The following is a 19,531-nucleotide window of genomic DNA, read 5'->3' as shown; positions in this document are numbered from 1 at the left end:
CTCCCAGGACCCATCTTTGGGATGTGTTTTTTACTTCTAGACAGAAGAGGATCTTTTCGTAGTACATATTAGAGACCACAGGCTTCCCAATAGGGCTGGGCTATAACAGTTAGGAGAGATCTTCCGCCACTTCCCTCAACACTCTCAGTATAAATGCATTCACATTGTATTTGTCTTCAAAGCTCTGAAATGTTACATTTTAGACACTGAGTACATAAATCTTCTTTTAGAGACTCCTGTTATTGTCTAAACAGTGTTCTTATTGGACATAACTGATAAATTAGAGGGCTGCTTCTGCGGCTGCTATCCCACTGAGGATCTCAAACACTGATGATTTTCTGCTCTGAAACTCCTTTCACAATATGCCACATTGTTGCCAGCAAATAACACTCTCAGCCACTTTCTACTCCTACACCATAAACACCTGATGCAAGCTCCCATCACATACACCTGTGCAGACAGCAAACCAGCAATAGGCCCACCAACACACACAGTCACATACAAGCCAAACTCACCTGCATGGGCTGTACAAAGGAACAAGAAAGTCCCTGAGTCAATGAAGAGTCAATTCATAGACATTGCCCCCAGATCCCGTGCATTGCATATTTTAGCACCAATGTTGGTTGGCTCAAAACTTTGAGGAGTTACCAAGAATTTTGTGGGAATTATTTTATTCCATTTAAACTTTATAATCACTCCCAAGACAGGTATTGTGACCTCCATTTCTCAGATGAGTGTACTGGGTTCAAAACACTTAAGCAGTTTGACCAAGATCATACACCTAGAAAGAAGAGCTGAAACTCAATCCAATGTCCCCTGTCCTCTGTTTCTGAGTGAATGAGTACATTGGACTCAGAAGATAGAGATTTGAAGCTATGTAACAAGACAATGCTGTTGGTTAAAACACACAACACAAAAAAAGGAAATTCACCTCACTATTTCCATGCTGTTTTATTCAACTAATAAGAAGAAATGTGGATGAAAGTTGAATTTCCAAAACTACAACTAAATAGAAACAATTAACAAATAAAAGCTCTGCTTCTGTGTAAGAGGTTGTGTTAAATGCAATATTCCATCTCCTGGTTCTCACCCAAAGTCTATCCAAGCTCTCTCCTGCCCTGAGCCTTCTTTGACCACAACAGTCCACATCAATGCCCTCCATATCAAGGGTTTTCAAACTTTAATGGGTTAAGAATTGCACAGGCTCCTGGGCCCCACCAGTAGAGATGTTGATTCAGTATGTTTGGACAGGGGCTCAAGAATTTGCATTCCTAACAATTTCCAGATGATACTGGCTACTAGGCCATGGACCAGTTAGTAGCCCTGGTCTTGATGCTCATAAGACCTTTACTACACAATGTAGAACTTGGGTACTTCTTCTGTTACACCATCCTGCTCCCCAGCTGCTTTCCCCCTTCCTCTCCATAGTCCCTCCCATATTGAGAACCCCCACCCCAAAGCCCAGGACCATCCTGAATCCAATTTTGGAGGGATACTCGGACCATAAACAAAATGGCATCCCATTTTGTTCTTGTTCTTGGCATAGTACTCCTGCCCTGCATGCTTCCAGTCTCATAATGGGGCTTCTCTCTTAGCCTCTGTTCTCTGTTTCTCATTCCCCCTCCCTGATACTCCATATTTCTTCCTTCCTTTAGCCAACCTTCCTCCCTGTGAATTGTACCATAAATTCCTGAATCCCAAAGTAGCACCTACTATCCTCTTACCTGCTGCCCCACTGCCTTGATGTCTACCCAGACACCCATATCTCACCTAGCCCATGAGCTGTCCTTGCCTACTGGAACACTCAGCTCCTGGTCTTGTTCCTCCTCTTCCCTGAAGCAGTTTGCCTGGATGCCAAGCTCTGGATTGTCTGAACTACTGGAAAGAAGAATCACCTGCCATTTTGAGCTTCCATTTCAGCACCTATGGCTTGGACAGTTCCCCTAGAGGGTCAAGATAGGCAGCCCCCAGAACATCCCCACTTTTTCCTTATTCTAGAAAACAGAGCATGTCTCTGTGATATGGCAGTTTAGTGTTATTGTTTGCTTTTATTTCCCTCATAATGCATCCTTGATGATTTAAGTATGGAAGTTGGGACCCGTGATGTGTACAAGTTGGCAGCATTAGCTGTACTCTCCGGGTAGTCAATAAACATTAAGCAACAACCAGTTTGATCCCTTGCTTGGTTGGCACCTAGAAATATATCATCCAATTTGGAAAGCAGAATACCTTTTAATATCCCCTCCAGCACCTAACATGGGGGTTTTCACAAAACAGACACTCCGTGAATATTGAATGAATAAATGAACAAATGGATGAAGGAGGCCAGTCAGGTTGTTCCCAATTCTCCATGGTGGCATCCAGATCAGTATGCTCAGCCAGAAAAAAACAACTTCCAATCTGCAGAAGCTGAGAGAATGCCTCTAGGCGAGACTTCCAACTAATTCCCAGCACAAAATTGGACCTGCACATTCAGATGAATTGTGGCTTGAAGAGCGCAATTACCCTAGCACATAGTTCTCAGATATTTTTTTCAGTACATGAATGTCTTTAATACAAAAGATTGCACCATATTTCACCCCACCCCTACTCTAAGCCTCCTCTCTTCCCTGCCCCTAAGGCCTTCTCAAAAATAAACTCTCCCTGTTGCCCACTCCATTTTCATCATTGACCCCAGCCAGGCCAGCTATCTAAGTGCTGGAATCAATAGCTGCATGCGTGTTCGTGATTTTAAGCTATCTCTATACTCTGTGTATCAATTACCTCCCCATTATTTCTTTGGACGTAGCTCCCAAAAAACAAAAAATGCTACCCAGAGAAGGATCAGCTATGAACACCTTAGCTCAAAAGGTTCATCAAACTAGTGAACCTATTCACTAGAAGAACTGGGGGAGTTGGACAAAACAGAGGGAAGTTTGGGGAGGAAGGAAAGATGCACAGAAAAGGAAATGTCCCTGCCAGAGTCACTGCAGCAAAGGTGGCAGGTCCAGGTATCATATCACATCAAGGGATTTGTATTCTCTGCTGGCTTGCTGCAGGAACACCAAGTGAGCTCGGGAAGGACAGGCACAAGGCAGCCTCTGGGCTGCGGTTGGAGTGCCCCAAAGGTTTACAATGTTCCCCACAGGAGCTAAAGCAGAGAGATGTGGGATGGTTTGCAAAAAGCCAAGACTTTTGGTTACTGGGCAACATATGGCAATGCTGTGTTGGTGAAGTTTCTGGGCTACCAAGCTTTCCCGGTTCTGGGGATGGTTTCTTTCTACTGTTGACCCCCATGGATGCCAGTCTTGCAAGCAAGAGGCAGCTCATGACAGATTGCACACAGTGAGAGCCTCACACTGGCTGGGCTTAGAGCGGAAGCAGGAAAAGGAAAATGGCTGACACTGCAGGGGACCTAAGCTCCTAATGTCTGAAATGTTTACCTCATTAGGCTGTTTTACATAACATCAGCCAAAAACAGAAAGGAAAAAAAAATAGATGGAAGCCCAATGATCAGTCTTACATTCTGAGTCCTCATCCTCAGGCTCCTGTGAGGTTGTGATGGGATTGCTGGGCAGCCCCTTCCTCCCTGGCCTGTTTACATTATCTGCAAACAAACCATAACAGTGCAGACTGGGCTCCCGGAGGAAATACCAAGTCACCCTCCTAGTTCCAGGAAGATTACAGCCAATGTGAACAAAAAGGAGGTTTGCCATGTCATTATTACTGGTGGTCTCATCCCAAGTCCTTTGGTCTACAACATTCATCTTATAACCAGGATGGCAAGGACAAAAGGGACAGGAATCAAGGCTACTCTGTGCTAAGGGGAAAGGTCTGAATGGAAAGAGTCCAGAGAACAGCCAGCCATACATGAGCTGTGCAGGCTAGGAGCTGCCGAGTTAGTTCCCTGGGAAAGGAAAGGCTGTGCTATTAGGCAAAGAAACAACATAACCACAAGGCCAGAAGGCTGATGCCCGTGGGGTAGGACAAGGAGCCCCTAGGGCCCAAGGGATGGGCAGGACCTAGGGCAGCTAGAGAGAGACTGGGGTTCAGGGCAAGACCCTTTAACTCTGAAAAAAAGGAAAAGATAAGGAAACGGACATAGGAGAGGACAGATTAAGGGAATGATTAGGGTTTGGCCAAGCAGGATAAGAGTCCGCCCCACCATCTGCACTGCAGAGTCCAAATGTGCAGGCTTCTTACCACACACCAGCCTGGGTGGGTGCTGGGCCCTCAAGACAGAGCTAATCTGCAGGCAAGAGTGAGAGATGAAGAACTTCGGGGAACTGAGAAGTCACTCAGGTGTCTAAGCAGGCAAGATGGTTCTGGATTGTGATTTCTTATCCCTCTTAGTGGTGGGTCCACTCAAATGTGCTTGGTCATCCACAAAGTCTCCATTTCCACCACCCCCCACCCCCTCCAATTTCTGCTCCTCCTTCTTCTGGCCAAGCTAGACTTTCCCATGCTCCTTTAACCCAGCTTCAAGATGACTCCTTGGTACTGACATCCTCTGCCCCACTGGTAACAGGACAAAGGGGCAGGACTCTCCACTCCCTTACTGTAGAGGGAGGCACCTGCTCTGCTTGGTTCTGTTTCCTGCTGGGCACACCTGAGGCACCACTGCAGGTCTGCCCTGTGAGCCTGCGCTGGGTGTGGTTGCAGGCTGGGACCAGGGAAGTCACGAGAGGAAAGCACACCTCTCTCTCCCCGTCCCTCCCTCCAGTCCCAAGCCAGCTGGAAAGGTGCCCTGTGACCACCCAATCTAATTTGTTGAACCCTCAATTCTGACAGATAGAGACTTAAAAAAAAAAAAAAACAAGAACTTCCAGCATCCTTTATTTGCAGCTTCTCAAAAGATAAGGGAGAAGCTCTGACCGCAGGAAAGTGGAGCCCCAGGTTCTGGATTCTCATGGCCAGGGACTATCAGCTGCGGGCTAAAACCTCCATCTTGCCCTCACCAGGCAGAGTGAGAACCCTGAGCTCACAGCATGGTGACTGAGTCCAGGGCTCTGACCAGGGATCCTTAGTTACAGCTGCCCTCTGTGTCCCTGCCAAGCAGATCAGATCAGGGCAGGAAGAGCCACCCTCCTCACACCTGAGAGCAGGTGTATGCCCTGCAGCCTCAGACAGGCTCTGTCGCAGTGGCCCTGTCAGCCCACCACAGCTGCCCAGTCCCTGTCACAGGCCACCCAGGCTCCCCTCTCCCACTTGCCCTGTCACTGATCCAGTGTCCAGGCCAAAGGATGCTGTGGCAGCTTCCTGAACAAAGGCAGAGCCACTTGGAATGGCCTCCAGGGCTCTTGGGGTTGCTCGAGGACATAGAATTCTCCAAACAAGGGCTGCTACCTCAAACTGAGCCATAGGTTATGAGAAGCCTGTGGGGACACAGCTAGTGAGAGGAGAAGCAGCGCCACTTCCACTGCCACTGCAGGGCCAGCCAGCTTCCCTGCCCTGGTGACCAGTCTTCCTCATTCGAAGCAAATCAACAACCCAGCCAAAGTGTGGTGTCTGCCAAGTTCACCTCCTGAGGCTTCCTGTCCCCTCCTAACTGGCCAGTGATACTCTCCTGTCCTGCTCTGGCCCTGGAGATGTTAGGAAGATCTGGGCAAGGAGATCAGAGCACCTGCAGCCCCCCACAGAGGCACCCACCCATCCCTGCTGCACACCTGTGTCACCAGGACTAAAGGAGGGCAGCAGTGAACAGCCAGGCCTGGGCGGATGAGGACATGGATCTCACATCTGGACACTCTGCTTCTCCCAGGGAGGAAGGACAAACAGGCCCCCATGGTACCTCAGCAGCAATCCCTGTCCCAGCCAGGGTCAGAACCCCTGGTCACCAGCTCACCCAGAGAACTCAGCATCTGAACCTCGGACACAAAGATCACTCCCTTCCCGCTCCCACCCTCCCCAACAGGTGCACAGCTCTGATCCTCAGACCTTTGGTTCCCATGGGTTTAATTCTGCACACTTGGATTTGTAAGCCTAGTGGTCTACAGATCATTTTATTCTCTCACCTTGTCTTCACCTGAGCATGAGGTGATTGAATGCAGCAGTTGAGACTGCAAGTGGTGGGGTTAACTTTTCAAAAATTTTAACATAGTTCAAAGCCAAATGTGCTTTTCCTATCTAAAAATGTTTTTTTCTACAATAGTGGTCAGACTATATGCAAATTCCTGATAAAAAATTATGCAACCAAGGTTAACCAAAGTCCAAACATTTGCCATATAGAAGTTGTTTCACAAGAAAACAAACAAACAAAAAACCAACAACCCTCAAATTTCCTTCCTTGGGCAATCATTATCTACTGAGAAAAATTATAGAATGTAAGATATTACCAACCTAGTATCAAATGAATTTATTTGATCCCACTTAAAGAGCACAGGACTCTCAAAACACATAAAGAAATCAGTTTTCTTTTCATCTTCAATACTTGACCATAGGAGTTTGCTAATTTTTAATTGCTTCCACTTTATTTCAAAGCCAGCTTCTGTGCCCATTTCCCACCTCATGTCATCACTGCTTGACCTTTGAATTCTAACATGGATACACACTGAGCTTCGCTATCATTCAAGCATTCCTAATTATGCTTGGTACCAACTTCAATTGTGACAGATGCTCACCTGCCCTCTGGCTAAAAATAGCTGTTATCGATGTCAAACACAGCAAATGTTCTCTGCCTGGTTAACAACCTGTTGGGCAACTTTGTCAAAGAAGCAGATGAATCCCTCACCAAAGGGGAGCATGGGCTTCACCCGGCACCATGTGCCGGAGACCTTGACATGTATCAATGGTTGACATAGCTTTTATCAGTTAAAAATAGATGTTAGCACCTCAATTCGCAGCATAAGCCGCACACTAGACTTTTCAGAACCCAACAGCACTCTAGCTGGAGAATGAGCACCCTGGAGACACAAAGAGGACCCCACAAAGCTCTCTGTCTTTGCTGATGCCATGTGACATGTTCCCAGTGATGCCTCCATGGGTAACCTCTCTGAATTCCAGACATCTACAGTGTATACAGCCAAAAGAGTTCTACCAGGTTTCCCTTGAAGTTTATTTGTGAAATCTACACTGAAATAATTCTACCTCCTGCTGAAAAAAAAATTCCACAAACTATCTTAATTGCTTGAAGCAATTCTACTATATTGTAATTATCTCATTGCCTTGTAATTATTTGCTTTGTGAATGTTTCTCTCCAACCCCCCACTTCTCCACCCCCGACTCGAGCTTCTTAAAAGAGCTCCCTGTGGCTTTGCTATCCACTATGTGCCTGGTACATAGAGAAACTCCATAACTCTGGTTAAACTGAGTTCATTTGAATTGAAACCACAGTGTCAACAACTTCTTCCTTCTGAAATTCTGAATCCTCTTGTGAACACCATAATCTGTTATTTTTAGATGGTTAATCATCAGGACTTATGTCTCTTGAACATTGCATTTTGAATCCTATTAAGTGGCTATACTAGACCAATGCATTATGGGAAATAAGCAACTATTATATTATTTCTATTTGGGTGTGCTTACAGATCTACCTCCAAAAAGAAATTAACACCCCTAATTACTAAACTTTCTAAGGCAAATCTCACATTAAAATGAAATAAGTATGTGGCATGCTTAGCTCAATGTCTAGCACATGGGAATGCTCTTTAAACATTAGCTCTGTGTCCCCATATGCTGGTTAGTGTCCCTCCTAATAGCTATATCTCATAGGAGCAACAGTAAAGCTGTCCCATCTGCTGGCACTGCTCTGTCATTTCAGGCCAGAAGCATTGAATAACAATCATCTGGACACCCAATTTTTTCCTGAGACTAATGAGTGATCATTCTGTTTTAGCTTTATTTATCTCTCCCACCTCCCCACTCTCCATCCCCAAGTTAAACCAAACACTGGTGACCCCCACCCCCCCCCCACACACACACAAATGATACCTAAACAACAATAAAGAGAAGAAAGATGCTTTGGCCTGAAGAGCTGCCTTCTTCAAATCTCATCAATTAAGCGATCCTTAATACAAGGAAACAATAAAAGAATGCACCTTCTCATGAAAAATGCAATCTCAACTTTAACCTTGGTTAAGGGCCTTGGGTGAGAAAAAAACAAATGGAATAGGAATGTCTAACAAATGGAACAGAGGTGGCACAGTGCCTACTCATAGGATGAAGGGGTTGGCATGAAGAGATGTGCCAGCGACAAGGGAGAGCTCTCCTGCCACAGACAGGCAGCAGATCCTCATGGAGCAGAAGAGTAAAAATAGCCAACTAGCTCTGTTTACTCATTAAGTCAGCCATCAGCCTCTCACTGTAATTTAAGTCTCTGGGTATCTCTGGCAAAGAAATTCCCTAACCAATGGACACGGATAATCTGACCTATGCTGAGCAATCACAGGTGAGCCAGGCCCAATGTCTATCATTCAAAATAGGGATGTGACAGAAATTTATGAGGCCAGGTCTACCTCTCAGTGACCCTACCCAGGTGCAAATCCCTGCATCCACTAGCCACTCTCACTCTTTACAAATGATGACACAAGGGACTAGCAGGTTGCCACAATGATGTTCCAAGCAACGTGGAGACATGCTGGAGTGAAATCCCAAGAGCATGTTCAGTCAGGTAGGTGAGATCCTAGATGCCTACCAGGACAGGGACATAAGGACACTGTCTAACTGCTAGTGATTTGCTTTTGGTTTGGTTTGGTTTTTTTCTTAATTTTAGAAACAAACCCCCAAATTTCAAATGCAATCAAAACCAATTGAGGCAATTTTGACCTCTAGATATCAGCACGTAAGGACCCCCACAATGACCTGAGACTATCCACAGATCCCAGAAGGAGGTCCCTCCAGTCTTTTAATCCCTCCAAAAGTGACCTCACAGCACAGTCACAGGCAAAGACACAGGTGTACTTACGCAGGGCATGCCACTCGTCCTGACGGATGGTCTTGGTGATGTTGAAAGTGAGGTTCCTGGGGATGGTTGCTGAGGAATAGTGGTACTTGATGTACGTGCAGCGCTCAATTTCTCCTGGAAAAGAGAGACGGAAGCCAAATGTTAATGAGGCAGCAACCACTTCCGGAGCAGTTCTGGAATCCATTTTTTTTCCATCCTGGAGAAAGAGATTTGTTTTATATTGTGCCCCGTGATACCTAGAGTCTATACGAAGTGATAACTGGACTCAAAAACAGCAAGAGAGTGTAACCACAATCAAACAGCATTGATTTAGACAGAAAAATGTATCTCTGGGGTCAAAGCAGAGGTGGGAAGAGCCAGACTATAGGCTGCTCGAAGCTAGTTGTTCAAAAACAACACCCAGAGGAAGGTCCTCACACTTCAGATAGAGCCCTAATATCCAGAGTATACAAAGAACTCAAAAAATTAAACAATAAGAAAACAAATAACCCAATCAACAAATGGGCCAAAGACCTGAACAGACACTTCTCAGAGGAAGACATACAATCAATCAACAAGTACATGAAAAAATGCTCACCATCTCTAGCAGTCAGAGAAATGCAAATCAAAACCACCCTAAGATACCATCTCACTCCAGTAAGATTGGCAGCCATTAGGAAGTCAAACAACAACAAGTGCTGGAGAGGATGTGGGGAAAAGGGTACTCTTGTACATTGCTAGTGGGACTGCAAACTGGTGCGGCCAATCTGGAAAACAGTATGGAGATTCCTGGGAAAGCTGGGAATGGAACCACCATTTGACCCAGCTATTGCCCTTCTTGGACTTTTCCCAGAAGACCTTAAAAGAGCGTACTACAGGGATACTGCTACATCGATGTTCATAGCAGCACAATTCACAATTGCTAGACTGTGGAACCAACCCAGATGCCCTTCAATAGATGAATGGATAAAAAAAATGTGGCATTTATACACCATGGAGTATTACGCAGCACTAAAAAATGACAAAATCATAGAATTTGCAGGGAAATGGATGGCACTAGAGCAGATTATGCTTAGTGAAGCTAGCCAATCCCTAAAAAACAAATACCAAATGTCTTCTTTGATATAATGAGAGCAACTAAGAACAGAGCAGGGAGGAAGAGCAGGAAGAAAAGATTAACATTAAACAGATACATGAGGTGGGATGGAAAGGGAGAGAAAAGGGAAATTGCATGGTAATGGAGGGAGACCCTCATTGTTATACAAAATTACATATAAGAGGTTGTGAGGGGAATGGGAAAATAAACAAGGAGAGATATGAATTACAGTGGATGGGGTAGAGAGAGAAGATGGGAGGGGAGGGAGGGGGGATGGTAGAGGATAGGAAAGGTAGCAGAATACAACAGTTACTAATAGGGCATTATGTAAAAATGTGGATGTGTAACCGATGTGATTCTGCAATCTGTATTTGGGGTAAAATTGGGAGTTCATAACCAACTGGAATCTAATGTATGAAATATGATATGTCAAGAGCTTTATAATGTTTTGAACAACCAATAAAAAAAATTAAAAAAAAAAAAAGAAAAAGAAACTCTTTCCTTCCAAAGAGGAAGATCAGCACTGAAAGCCAGGAACAGATTCCACACAGGGACCAGGCCTCTGCCTCAGTGGTGTTATTTGTGCTGTTGGTACACAGTCTTCTGGAACAGTGAGCTAAGGGGGCTTCTCCCCTTTTCTACCTCCTTCCTTTTCAACCTCACCTCTGACCAACAAAGCACTCAAATCAATCGGTATCTATCTCTTGGAATCAGTCCTTTCTCAGGTTTCTTGAACAAATCTATGGGCCCTTAGACTCAACATCTGGTCCACTTTCTGACAAATGGTTATGAACCAAAGCATGATTTGCTGGTCAAATGATCAAAATGTTCCCATATCTTAGGGCAGAGATTCGCAAAATGTGGTCCCAGATCCAGTAGCAGTAGTATCCTCTAAGAGCTTCTAAAAATGCAACTTCTGAGACCCAACTCCAAATCTACTGAATCAGAAACTCCAAATAAAACCTGGATGAATCTTTTTAAGCCCTCCAGACAATTCTGTTGCATGCTGAAGTTTGAGAACTTGGACTTCAGGGAATCTAAAGAACTGTCAATGCATTCATTCAAAAATCCACCATGTTTGCAAATTCCAAAAGGAAAGCTCAACTGGGAAGTTTTCCCTTGTTACTTTTGGTCTCCTGCAAGCATTTCTATTGACGTTTGCTTATCTGAAGGATATTAAAACTCAATGTCAGGGCATTGTGAAGAATCAGGAAAGGGGTGTTTTTTAAAGGTTAGGGGTTTTTGAAATTTGGTTTTGCACCTGAATGGATTTTGATGGTAATCCATTTTGCACCCCACTGATTTTCAATTTATAACCAGTGGCACCTGATTGAATTGTTTGACCCCCTGGCCCACTGTCAGCAAGGAAACTGGCAATTGGTGAGGTGCAATAATTTAGACAGTACCTCATGCAACTGATGCCTTATTGTAAATCATAGCTGGACAACCGCCCACTTGCCAGTTATTGGCAGACATTCCTCTAATAGGACAACACTATCCAAAGAGATAAAGTTCTAGAAAGTAGTTTGCACTCTCTTGCTTATGTCCAGTTTCTCAACCCTCTACCTCTGTCCCCTTAGCCCACAAACTCCTGCAGCCTCTCACGTGCTCTGGTATTTCTCCTGTACACACCTTGTCACACCTGTGTCCCTCCATCCTCCTTCCTTGACTTGCTAAACTTCTGGAACAGGTGTCCACCAGTCCCCACTTCCTCTACTCAGATCCACACCTCAAACCTGCACACTCCAAATTCTCAGAAATTTCCATTAATAGCATCACCTCCATCCAGTCTACTGTGTCGACCCCACATCTCCTCCTCCTCCATTCTGCCTCTGCTTCCTTTGGAGACATCAACTGGTCTCAAATTCTGTCTGTTGTACTTCAGAGTGTAGTCTCTCCTCTGTTCTCACTTCCACATAGTAGTTGTCCTGGTATAGCCACGTGTGGCATAACGTTTCAGTCAAAGCCAGGTGCATATAGGATGGTAGTCTCTTAAGATAACATCACCTAGAATATACTATGTAGACAACCAGAGATATGAAAAATTGTGCTCTATGTGTGTAATAAGAATTGTATCTCATTCTGCTGTTATATATATATATATATATATATATATATATATATATATATATATATACACACACACACACACACATAAAGATTACATCACCTTTTAATGCCACAGCCTCCCACTCGAAGTGTATTCCACAAAGGAAAAGCAACCACACCATCCCTGCTCAAAGGCCTCTGGTGGCCTCTACTGCATGCAGGATGAACCCCACACTCCTCAGGCATAAACCCCCAGCCTCCCATTGGGCCCCAACCTCCACACACCCTAGGATCCAGCTGGAAAAACCTTCCCACCACCTGTGATGTGACCCATCTCGCCACCTCACCTGTCCTCCCTGCTGCCTTCCCCTGAACACTGGTGTTTGGTCTTGTCCTCATGTACACCTCCTATAGGGCGGCTCCAGGGCAGCTCCTCATGGGCACCTGGGAGCGTCCAACAGCAGCACGCACTTGGGGCTGCTCCGTTCTCCTCCTTGCTCCCTGAGCTTCCCCCTCTGCAGGGGACACGTGGAGGGGCTGTGATTTATCCGTCTACGCACTTCGCTCCCTTACTCGATTGTGAGTTTCTCAAGGGCAGGGATGTTGTCTTATTCATTCTTCTTGATCTTCCCGCACAAGGTAAACACAACACCAGGTGCTTGGAAGAAAGGATTGAGAAATATGAGGTGCCCTTGGCCAAGACCGCCGTGGGCAAAGAATCCACCTGCTTTCATTACATGCAAGGATTTAAAATAACCGAGGCCAGCTAGGACGTAGTGAATAAGAGGAGTTGATTGCCGCAGATCTCTAGGAGACTGTAGCAAAGACCTCTACCCTGGCTGACTTAACAATCACACTGAGGTAGAAGAAAACCACGTATGATCACAAGACAGTGTCTCATGTACGCGGCAAATGTAATCCAAGGGCAATGGTCTGGTGTGGGGGGAGGAGAGTGTAGAAAAGAAAAAGAAGAGGAAGACATAAAGAGTAGAAATAGTAACAAAAATACATCAGCAACTGCCTTGGACATGTACAGTTGGGCATGTTGTACCCTGCACAAGGGCCCCTCCTGGGGATAATTGGGTGTTGAAATTTAGCACTGCTGTGCTTGCCAAGCCTTGCACTATGGTGGGGTGTGGGAGGCTGCTTTTGGGAGAAGGGCTGCCTTATATAATTTTTTTAAAAGTGCCATACAAACTAGCAGCAGCCCTCTGTGCAATGATTTCAGGATGGAACAAAACAGTCCCTGGACCTATCTTTGGAGTACAAAACTGGATTCCACTCTCGATAGCCTCTAGGATGCCTGTCAATCGTGTCTGAGAAAAGTACCTGGTTTTTTTGCTCTCAACCTCAACACACTTAACAAGTCACCACAGGTTCCAGGTGAGCTGCAGACAGAACCTGTAGCCTCTTGCACTCAAAGCCCTCCCAGCCAATGAGGGCAGAGGCCACTGGACTCTGGGCCAGAGCAAGAAGCAGAAGAAGGGGCAATGCAGGGGCCGTCAGGGGCCAGGGGAGCAGCCCGGCAGCCCGGCTGGAGGCCCACACTATTCGCTCTGCCTCAGGGGTGGTAAGCATCCTGCCTTTGACAGCAATTAAATTTGAAAGACTCAAATATTGCCTAAGAAGAAAGGCAAAATATTTATCCATGTGTCTGCAGGTCCTGTCAGTGTGGTGGGCTTTTGTAAATTCAGGACCATCTGGGCACCCAATACGTGTGCCCAGAATATGGGCTTCCAGTCCAAACAGGTTTTCCTACAACACAAGATGCAGAGGGGTTACCTGGAAGGCAAAGAGGAAGCCCACAGCCTCACCTGGAAAGGAGCTCAAACCCCCTACCAACGCCGTATTCCAGCTCACTCTCGCAGCCCCCCCGCCCCAAGGAAGCCACAACTGGAACTGGGTGGGGAGCCTGGGCATAGGCCCCTCCTGCCGCCTCAGTCATGCTCTGCCTTCTGAGCTGGTTGACCCTCCTAACCACATGTCAGGGTCTCAGCAGGACACAGGACACTCAAACAGGTAACCAAGGCTTTAAAAGATGACAGCCTAGTTCAGTGGCATATAATACAATAACCTGATTAAAAGTAGAAAAGGGGTTTGAACGGACCTTTCTCCAAAGAAGACATTTAAATGATCAACAGGTACACAGAAGGTGCTCAACATCACTAATCACCAGGGAAATGCAATTCAAACCACAGTGAGCTATCACTCTACACCTGTTACAATGGCTACTATCAAAAAAAAAAAAGACAAAAGATAACACATGTTGGCAAGGAGGTAGAGAAATTGAAATCCTTGCGCTCTCTTAATAGGAATGTAAATTGATACAGCCACTGTGAAAAACAGTATGGAGGTTCCTCACAAGGTTCTACTTCTAGTGTAAAACCAAACGAATCACAATCAGCGTCACAAAGAGATGTCTGCACTCCTGGGTTCAATGCAGCATTATTCACGACAGCCAAGAAAAATACCCACAAAGGGGGAATGTATAGACAAAATGTGGTGTGTGCATACAAAAGAATATTATTCAGCCTTTAAAAAGGAGATGCTGCCACACATGACAACAGGGAAGAATCAAATTTGGCATAATTCACTTCTACAAGGGGTTTAAACTAGTCCAACTCATAGAAGCTGCCAGGGACTGGGGGAGGGGAAATGAAGAGGTATTGACACAGGCATAAAATTTCAGGCAAGATGAGTAAACTCTAGAGTCTCCTGTGCAGTGTGTGTCTAGGTAACAATACGGTATCACACTAGAAATCTGTTAAGAGGGCAGATCTCGTGTTAAGTGTTCTTTCCTCAATAAAAAAAAAAAAAAACCATTGGTGGTGGAGGACAATTTACACAGCTGAGCACAGGATATGAAGAGACCAGAGAAGGGCTGTACAAGGGACCTAACAGAGGCTCAGCTACTGGAATAGCCCTGCGGCTGGAGGGCAGAGGAGGGAGCTGTCGCCAGAACATGGAGGGGGTGGCCATGTGGAGGGAGGGTCACAGCCAGCCTGCGGTGAGGGGCCAGGGAGGAAACACCCAGCCTCTCACTGCTCCCATGTCCCGTCTCCTGCCCACTCCGCCCAGGACTGCAGCCCCTGGGAGCCAGAGTGCAGGTGAAGGTGCTCAGAGCAGGTGCAGAAGGCGCAGGGCAGGCAGAGGGGCAGCCGGAGCTCTTTCCCCTCGCATCTCCCTGGCCCTCACCCCTTCCAAGTGCATCCCTCCAACTTCCCGGGAGTCCAGTGCTTCCTCAACTTCCACCTCTCAGGGTCACCTCGTGGCCAGGGGAGCCACGAGGAAGCAGAAGTGAGGAGAGGCCACCGTTCCTTTTTCTCCGCTGCAAGCCCTTCAAGACCCCAGGCGCCAGCGTGAGAGCCCCCATCCAGGGCCCAGTGGAGGTGCCAGACATCTGTGCCGTGAGCTCTGAAGAAGCAGCTCTGGGGAGGGGCCAGCGACGGGCAGGAGCCTGAGTGCTGGACAGAGGGTCCTGGGTGCTGGGCACACCCCACAGCAATACCAGCAGGCAGTTCCCCTCTCCCTGCATCAGCTCTCGACCAGGCGTGGTCAGAGTACTGTCAAGGCGTCTCTCACGGAGGGTGACACACAAGCAGGCCCTTCCTAGACAGAGCGGATTGAGAGGCAGGGCTGGGGCCTGATCACCCCACATAGACTCATCCTCCCTAGACAGGGGCCACGGTCCTTCAGTCTCCCCTACAGAGCACTCCCTCTGCGTCCTATATTGTTCTCTTAGCCTCTCATTTCCAAAGCTTTTAAAAATCAGTCTGAAGGGGCAATCCTGAGTTGCTAACCTCTAAGTGTGAATGAGATTCTAAAACCTCTTCCTCCAGGCCAGAGGGGCCCTCAGCTGCAGAGGACCCCTAGAGAAAAGAGATGCCCAGCAGAGCCTGAAGGATCCAAGGTGGCTCTGGAGGAAGTGGAAACTGTGATCCACAGACACCTGCACCTGGGGCTGCCCTGGGCAGCCTGAGGAAGAACCCAACAGAGGACCCCGCCCCCTCCCCCACTCGCTCTAAAAGGGATGAGGTGGGCTGGGCATGTGGTGATCAAATGTGTTTAGAAAAAAATTGTTTAAAACAACTTGTAAAAGGTTTACTTATTGCAGGATTCTAAGAAATATATATTGTGACTCCCCCAAACAGGGACAGTTACACGATGCAGACATTCCTAAACTCATTTAACCCCAAATCATTTTTCATTCCAACAGCAATTTGTAGCCCTGGACTGTGAGTTCATCAAAATCGGAAACTATGCCTCTTGATTACCTTCCGCCCCAGGCCAGGCACAGCAATAGGCACATGGAAAGTCCTCAATACACATCCGAATGGATGAAAAATGAACCTCAGGATTTGTTACTTGATCATGTGGTCTACCTGGGAAATTAAATAACTGGCTCCAAGTATCTGCTGATCTTTCCTATGAAGCCATGTCTGGGAGCTACCAGCAAAGTAGCACCAGGGTGTCCACTCACAAGCTGTGTCGGCAGGACACCTTGAAATGAGCATGGCATGTCTGTGGACAGAACTGGAGCCTGCACCACAGCCCCACAGCCCTCCTGTGTTTCCGGCTACAGCTGCTGCTGCAGTGGACGCTCTGGGGCAAGCTGGTGGCACCCACCAAGTCTCCCTCCCTGTCTAGAGGACCTAAACTAAGAACAAGGACTCAGAGGACAGTAGCGGATTTGGCTCATATATGTGAAAACCCTGGGAGTGGAACCTAGTAAAGGAATTGGTGCATTTCAGTCTTGGGGTTACTTTGAAGGGTCATATCAGCACCAAAGAGAGGAGGGCCCCCTCCTTCTTTTCAGTTCCACTGTGTTCTTTCCCCCTCTGATGTTCACACAACTCACTGACACCGAGGAACTGGCCCACTTCTGAGAATCCATGTATTTACTTCATCCCAAAGTTGTGTTCTTGAAGCAACAACAACAACAACAAAAATGAATCCATGCCTAGCAGATGCTAGATGCTCTCATAACATCCCATGTCACCACAACAGCCCAGGAAGAAAGCATGACAGTACCATCCCTACCTGACTGCAAAACAGAGAGAGTTTGGAAAGGTGAAGGCCCTACCCAAAGCCACTCAGCCAACAAGGAGGGATGCAATTCCAGCCTCCCTCACCCCAGGTCTCAGACATCAGAGCCAGGATTCACGCTTGCTGGAATTGTTGCTGGGAAATAGGATTCTTTTTGTAGCCACAGCCCTTGCACTCTGAAGGAACCCCTCCTCTCACTGATGGAGGAAGACGAAGAGGGCGGATGGGCAGAGGAGGGAAGTGACATCAGTCCTGCCCTGCATGTGGCTCCCATTTCCCGGTGCCCCAACCCACCTGGGCTCTCCCGCTGCCAGGCCCTGGCCTGCCCCCAGGTCAGCCTGGTAAGTCTCACCGTCACATCGGTGTCGCCCACTGGGCTGACAGCCTGAGGCCTAGCTAAGTGCTCTGTGCTTAATAAAGAAAGATTAAATAGAAAGCAGAAAGAAGCCACGGAAGGAAATGGAAAGCCAACAACAAAAAGAGATGAAACCCGTTGGAGCTTCAAGACTCCGACTTTGTCTCCTCTTTAAAGAGCATTTTCTCCAAGGGGAAAAAAAAAAGTCAAAATTACATCTTAGCAGGGAGAAGAAGCGGGGAGAGTTTTCTTTAGTAAATTAGGAAAGCCATTTCTCATTGTGTCGAATTCTCAAGAAGGCCACAAAGTGGGGGAGGGGTGGAGGAGCAAGGCGTTCAGGGGGTTCAAGGTTTGGGATTAGAAGCAAAATCTTGTCAGTGATGAAAAGTGCAAACCAGGGCCATTCCAAGAGCCCGCAACCCCCTGGGTGGCGAAATGGGAAGAGGCAGGGAAGGCGGTTGCAAGCTCTACGGACCAGCAAGACCAGGGACTCTGGCAAGGGCTCTCCTTATTGAAGAGGCAACTCTTCACAAAGGCTCATTATAAGAAATCTCCCTGTCACCTCCCCCTGTCTTCTCTTTAGCGCCTTCTGCTCCTCCCAGATGTTCTGAGATGAAAAATTTGCAAGGCTTATAGCTGCTGCAGGCCCAGCCAGAAAGAATGTTTTTCTTCTCCTCAGTTGGAGGAAAAGTGTTAGCTACGTTTTTATTTTTAATGCCTTCAGAGGCACTCCATTTGTGGGCGTTGTTGTCTGTGCTTGTGGAACCGGCCGGCCTGGTCTTTTAATGTGCTTTTGCTTGCAGTGCGTAGATGGAATCCTGAATATTTAATTCCCTTCCACTCCATGTTACATTAATGTTTGTCATGAGTAGTGTTCAGGGGACCCTCCAGATCAAGCGCACAGAATTTCACTTCCTAAACCGTCACCCCTCATCTGCACTGCCACCCCCTTTCTGACCCTTCACCTAAATGCCTTCTGCTGGCTGCTGTTACAATAGTATAGTTATTTGTTTATGAATCATGTATTTCTATCTATAGAAAAAGCTTTGAGATAGAGGTGCTTTTTCATCTTTGTCCTCTTGATGGCCAACACGATATTTTCAGTATTGTCACTCATATTAACAATGGCTGCTGTTACGTGAATGTTGTCTGAATTAGGTACTGCACAAGGTCTTTTATGATACATGTTCTCACTTAATCCTAAAAGCTGGGCACTGTTATTAGCCTCATTTCACAGATGGGGGCATAAAGGTTTAGTGAGGTACCCTGCTCACGAGTGGCACAGCTGAGGTGGCAAAGGTGGGGCTCCAACCTGTGACCCACTTCTATGCGCTCCATGACATTGCATGTGTGAAAGAGATTGGGAAAAGTCAAGCTCTTCTGAAGGGAAGTGGGGGACCTTTCCTAGGTTTCTATGTTGCCTTTTATACAAAGCAAAACTTTTCCATCTGCAGGGATTTTCAGCATCTACAGATTCTGCTGCTCTATTCAGAGTAAGACAAAGATGTTTTCTTCCACAGCTCCCCAACCGGCTGGAGAGAAGCTGGCTCTGTAGTAACACAGAAGTACAGAAGTGAAAGACAGCTGACAGTGTGTTTGCCAGCCCTGCACAGGATGCCGGGATCTCAGCCACATCCCAGTCCACACTCCCAGGACAGCAGGGGCCTTTGAGGGAGTTGCTCAACCACTCAGGCCTCCATTCCTTCATCTGCAAGAATGCAGATAATAATAGCACTCAGCACATAAGATTGATGAGGAGTAACAGATAACCCTTGGAAAGCCTGCTCCAAAATGAGCATTCAATAAATGCTCACATCATTTATTAGTTATGCTGCTGGAGTCCCACACCTCTCCCATGTGACAGCCCATAAATATTTAAAGACAACTGTCGTGTACCTCCCTACCCCCAAATCTCCCTTTCCTCTAACTGAACACTCCCAAATTCTCCCAGTCACATGGTCACACCCATCATCACACGGTCATTCTCAAGGTTCAGACCATGAGCCACAATCTCTCCCAGTGTCACACAGGATACTGGCCATGGTCATTCCCATGCACAGTCAGACCTGTGCAAATCCACAGAGACATGGGCTCCTGGGTCTGGGTGGCATCGCTCTAGGGACAC

At 46.8% G+C, this 19,531-nt stretch overlaps 1 protein-coding gene across 1 annotated transcript in view; it reads right to left on the bottom strand.

Annotated features, from left to right (window-relative positions):
• Tmem178b (transmembrane protein 178B) overlaps positions 1-19,531 on the bottom strand; it is a 351,533-nt gene that overhangs the window by 229,863 nt on the left and 102,139 nt on the right. The window contains exon 2 of the mRNA XM_046434207.2: positions 8,882-8,995. Coding sequence (XP_046290163.1) covers positions 8,882-8,995 — 114 coding nt within the window. The remainder of the gene's footprint in view (positions 1-8,881; positions 8,996-19,531) is intronic.

This window comes from Marmota monax, unplaced genomic scaffold (genome assembly GCF_021218885.2).
Source record: "Marmota monax isolate L192 unplaced genomic scaffold, Marmota_monax_Labrador192_F-V1.1 WCK01_AAM20220418_F8-fsc00122, whole genome shotgun sequence".
In the NCBI taxonomy this organism is placed as follows: domain Eukaryota; kingdom Metazoa; phylum Chordata; class Mammalia; order Rodentia; family Sciuridae; genus Marmota; species Marmota monax.
The sequence above is the reverse complement of the archived record's forward strand: the minus strand, read 5'-3'. Positions and strand labels throughout refer to the sequence as shown.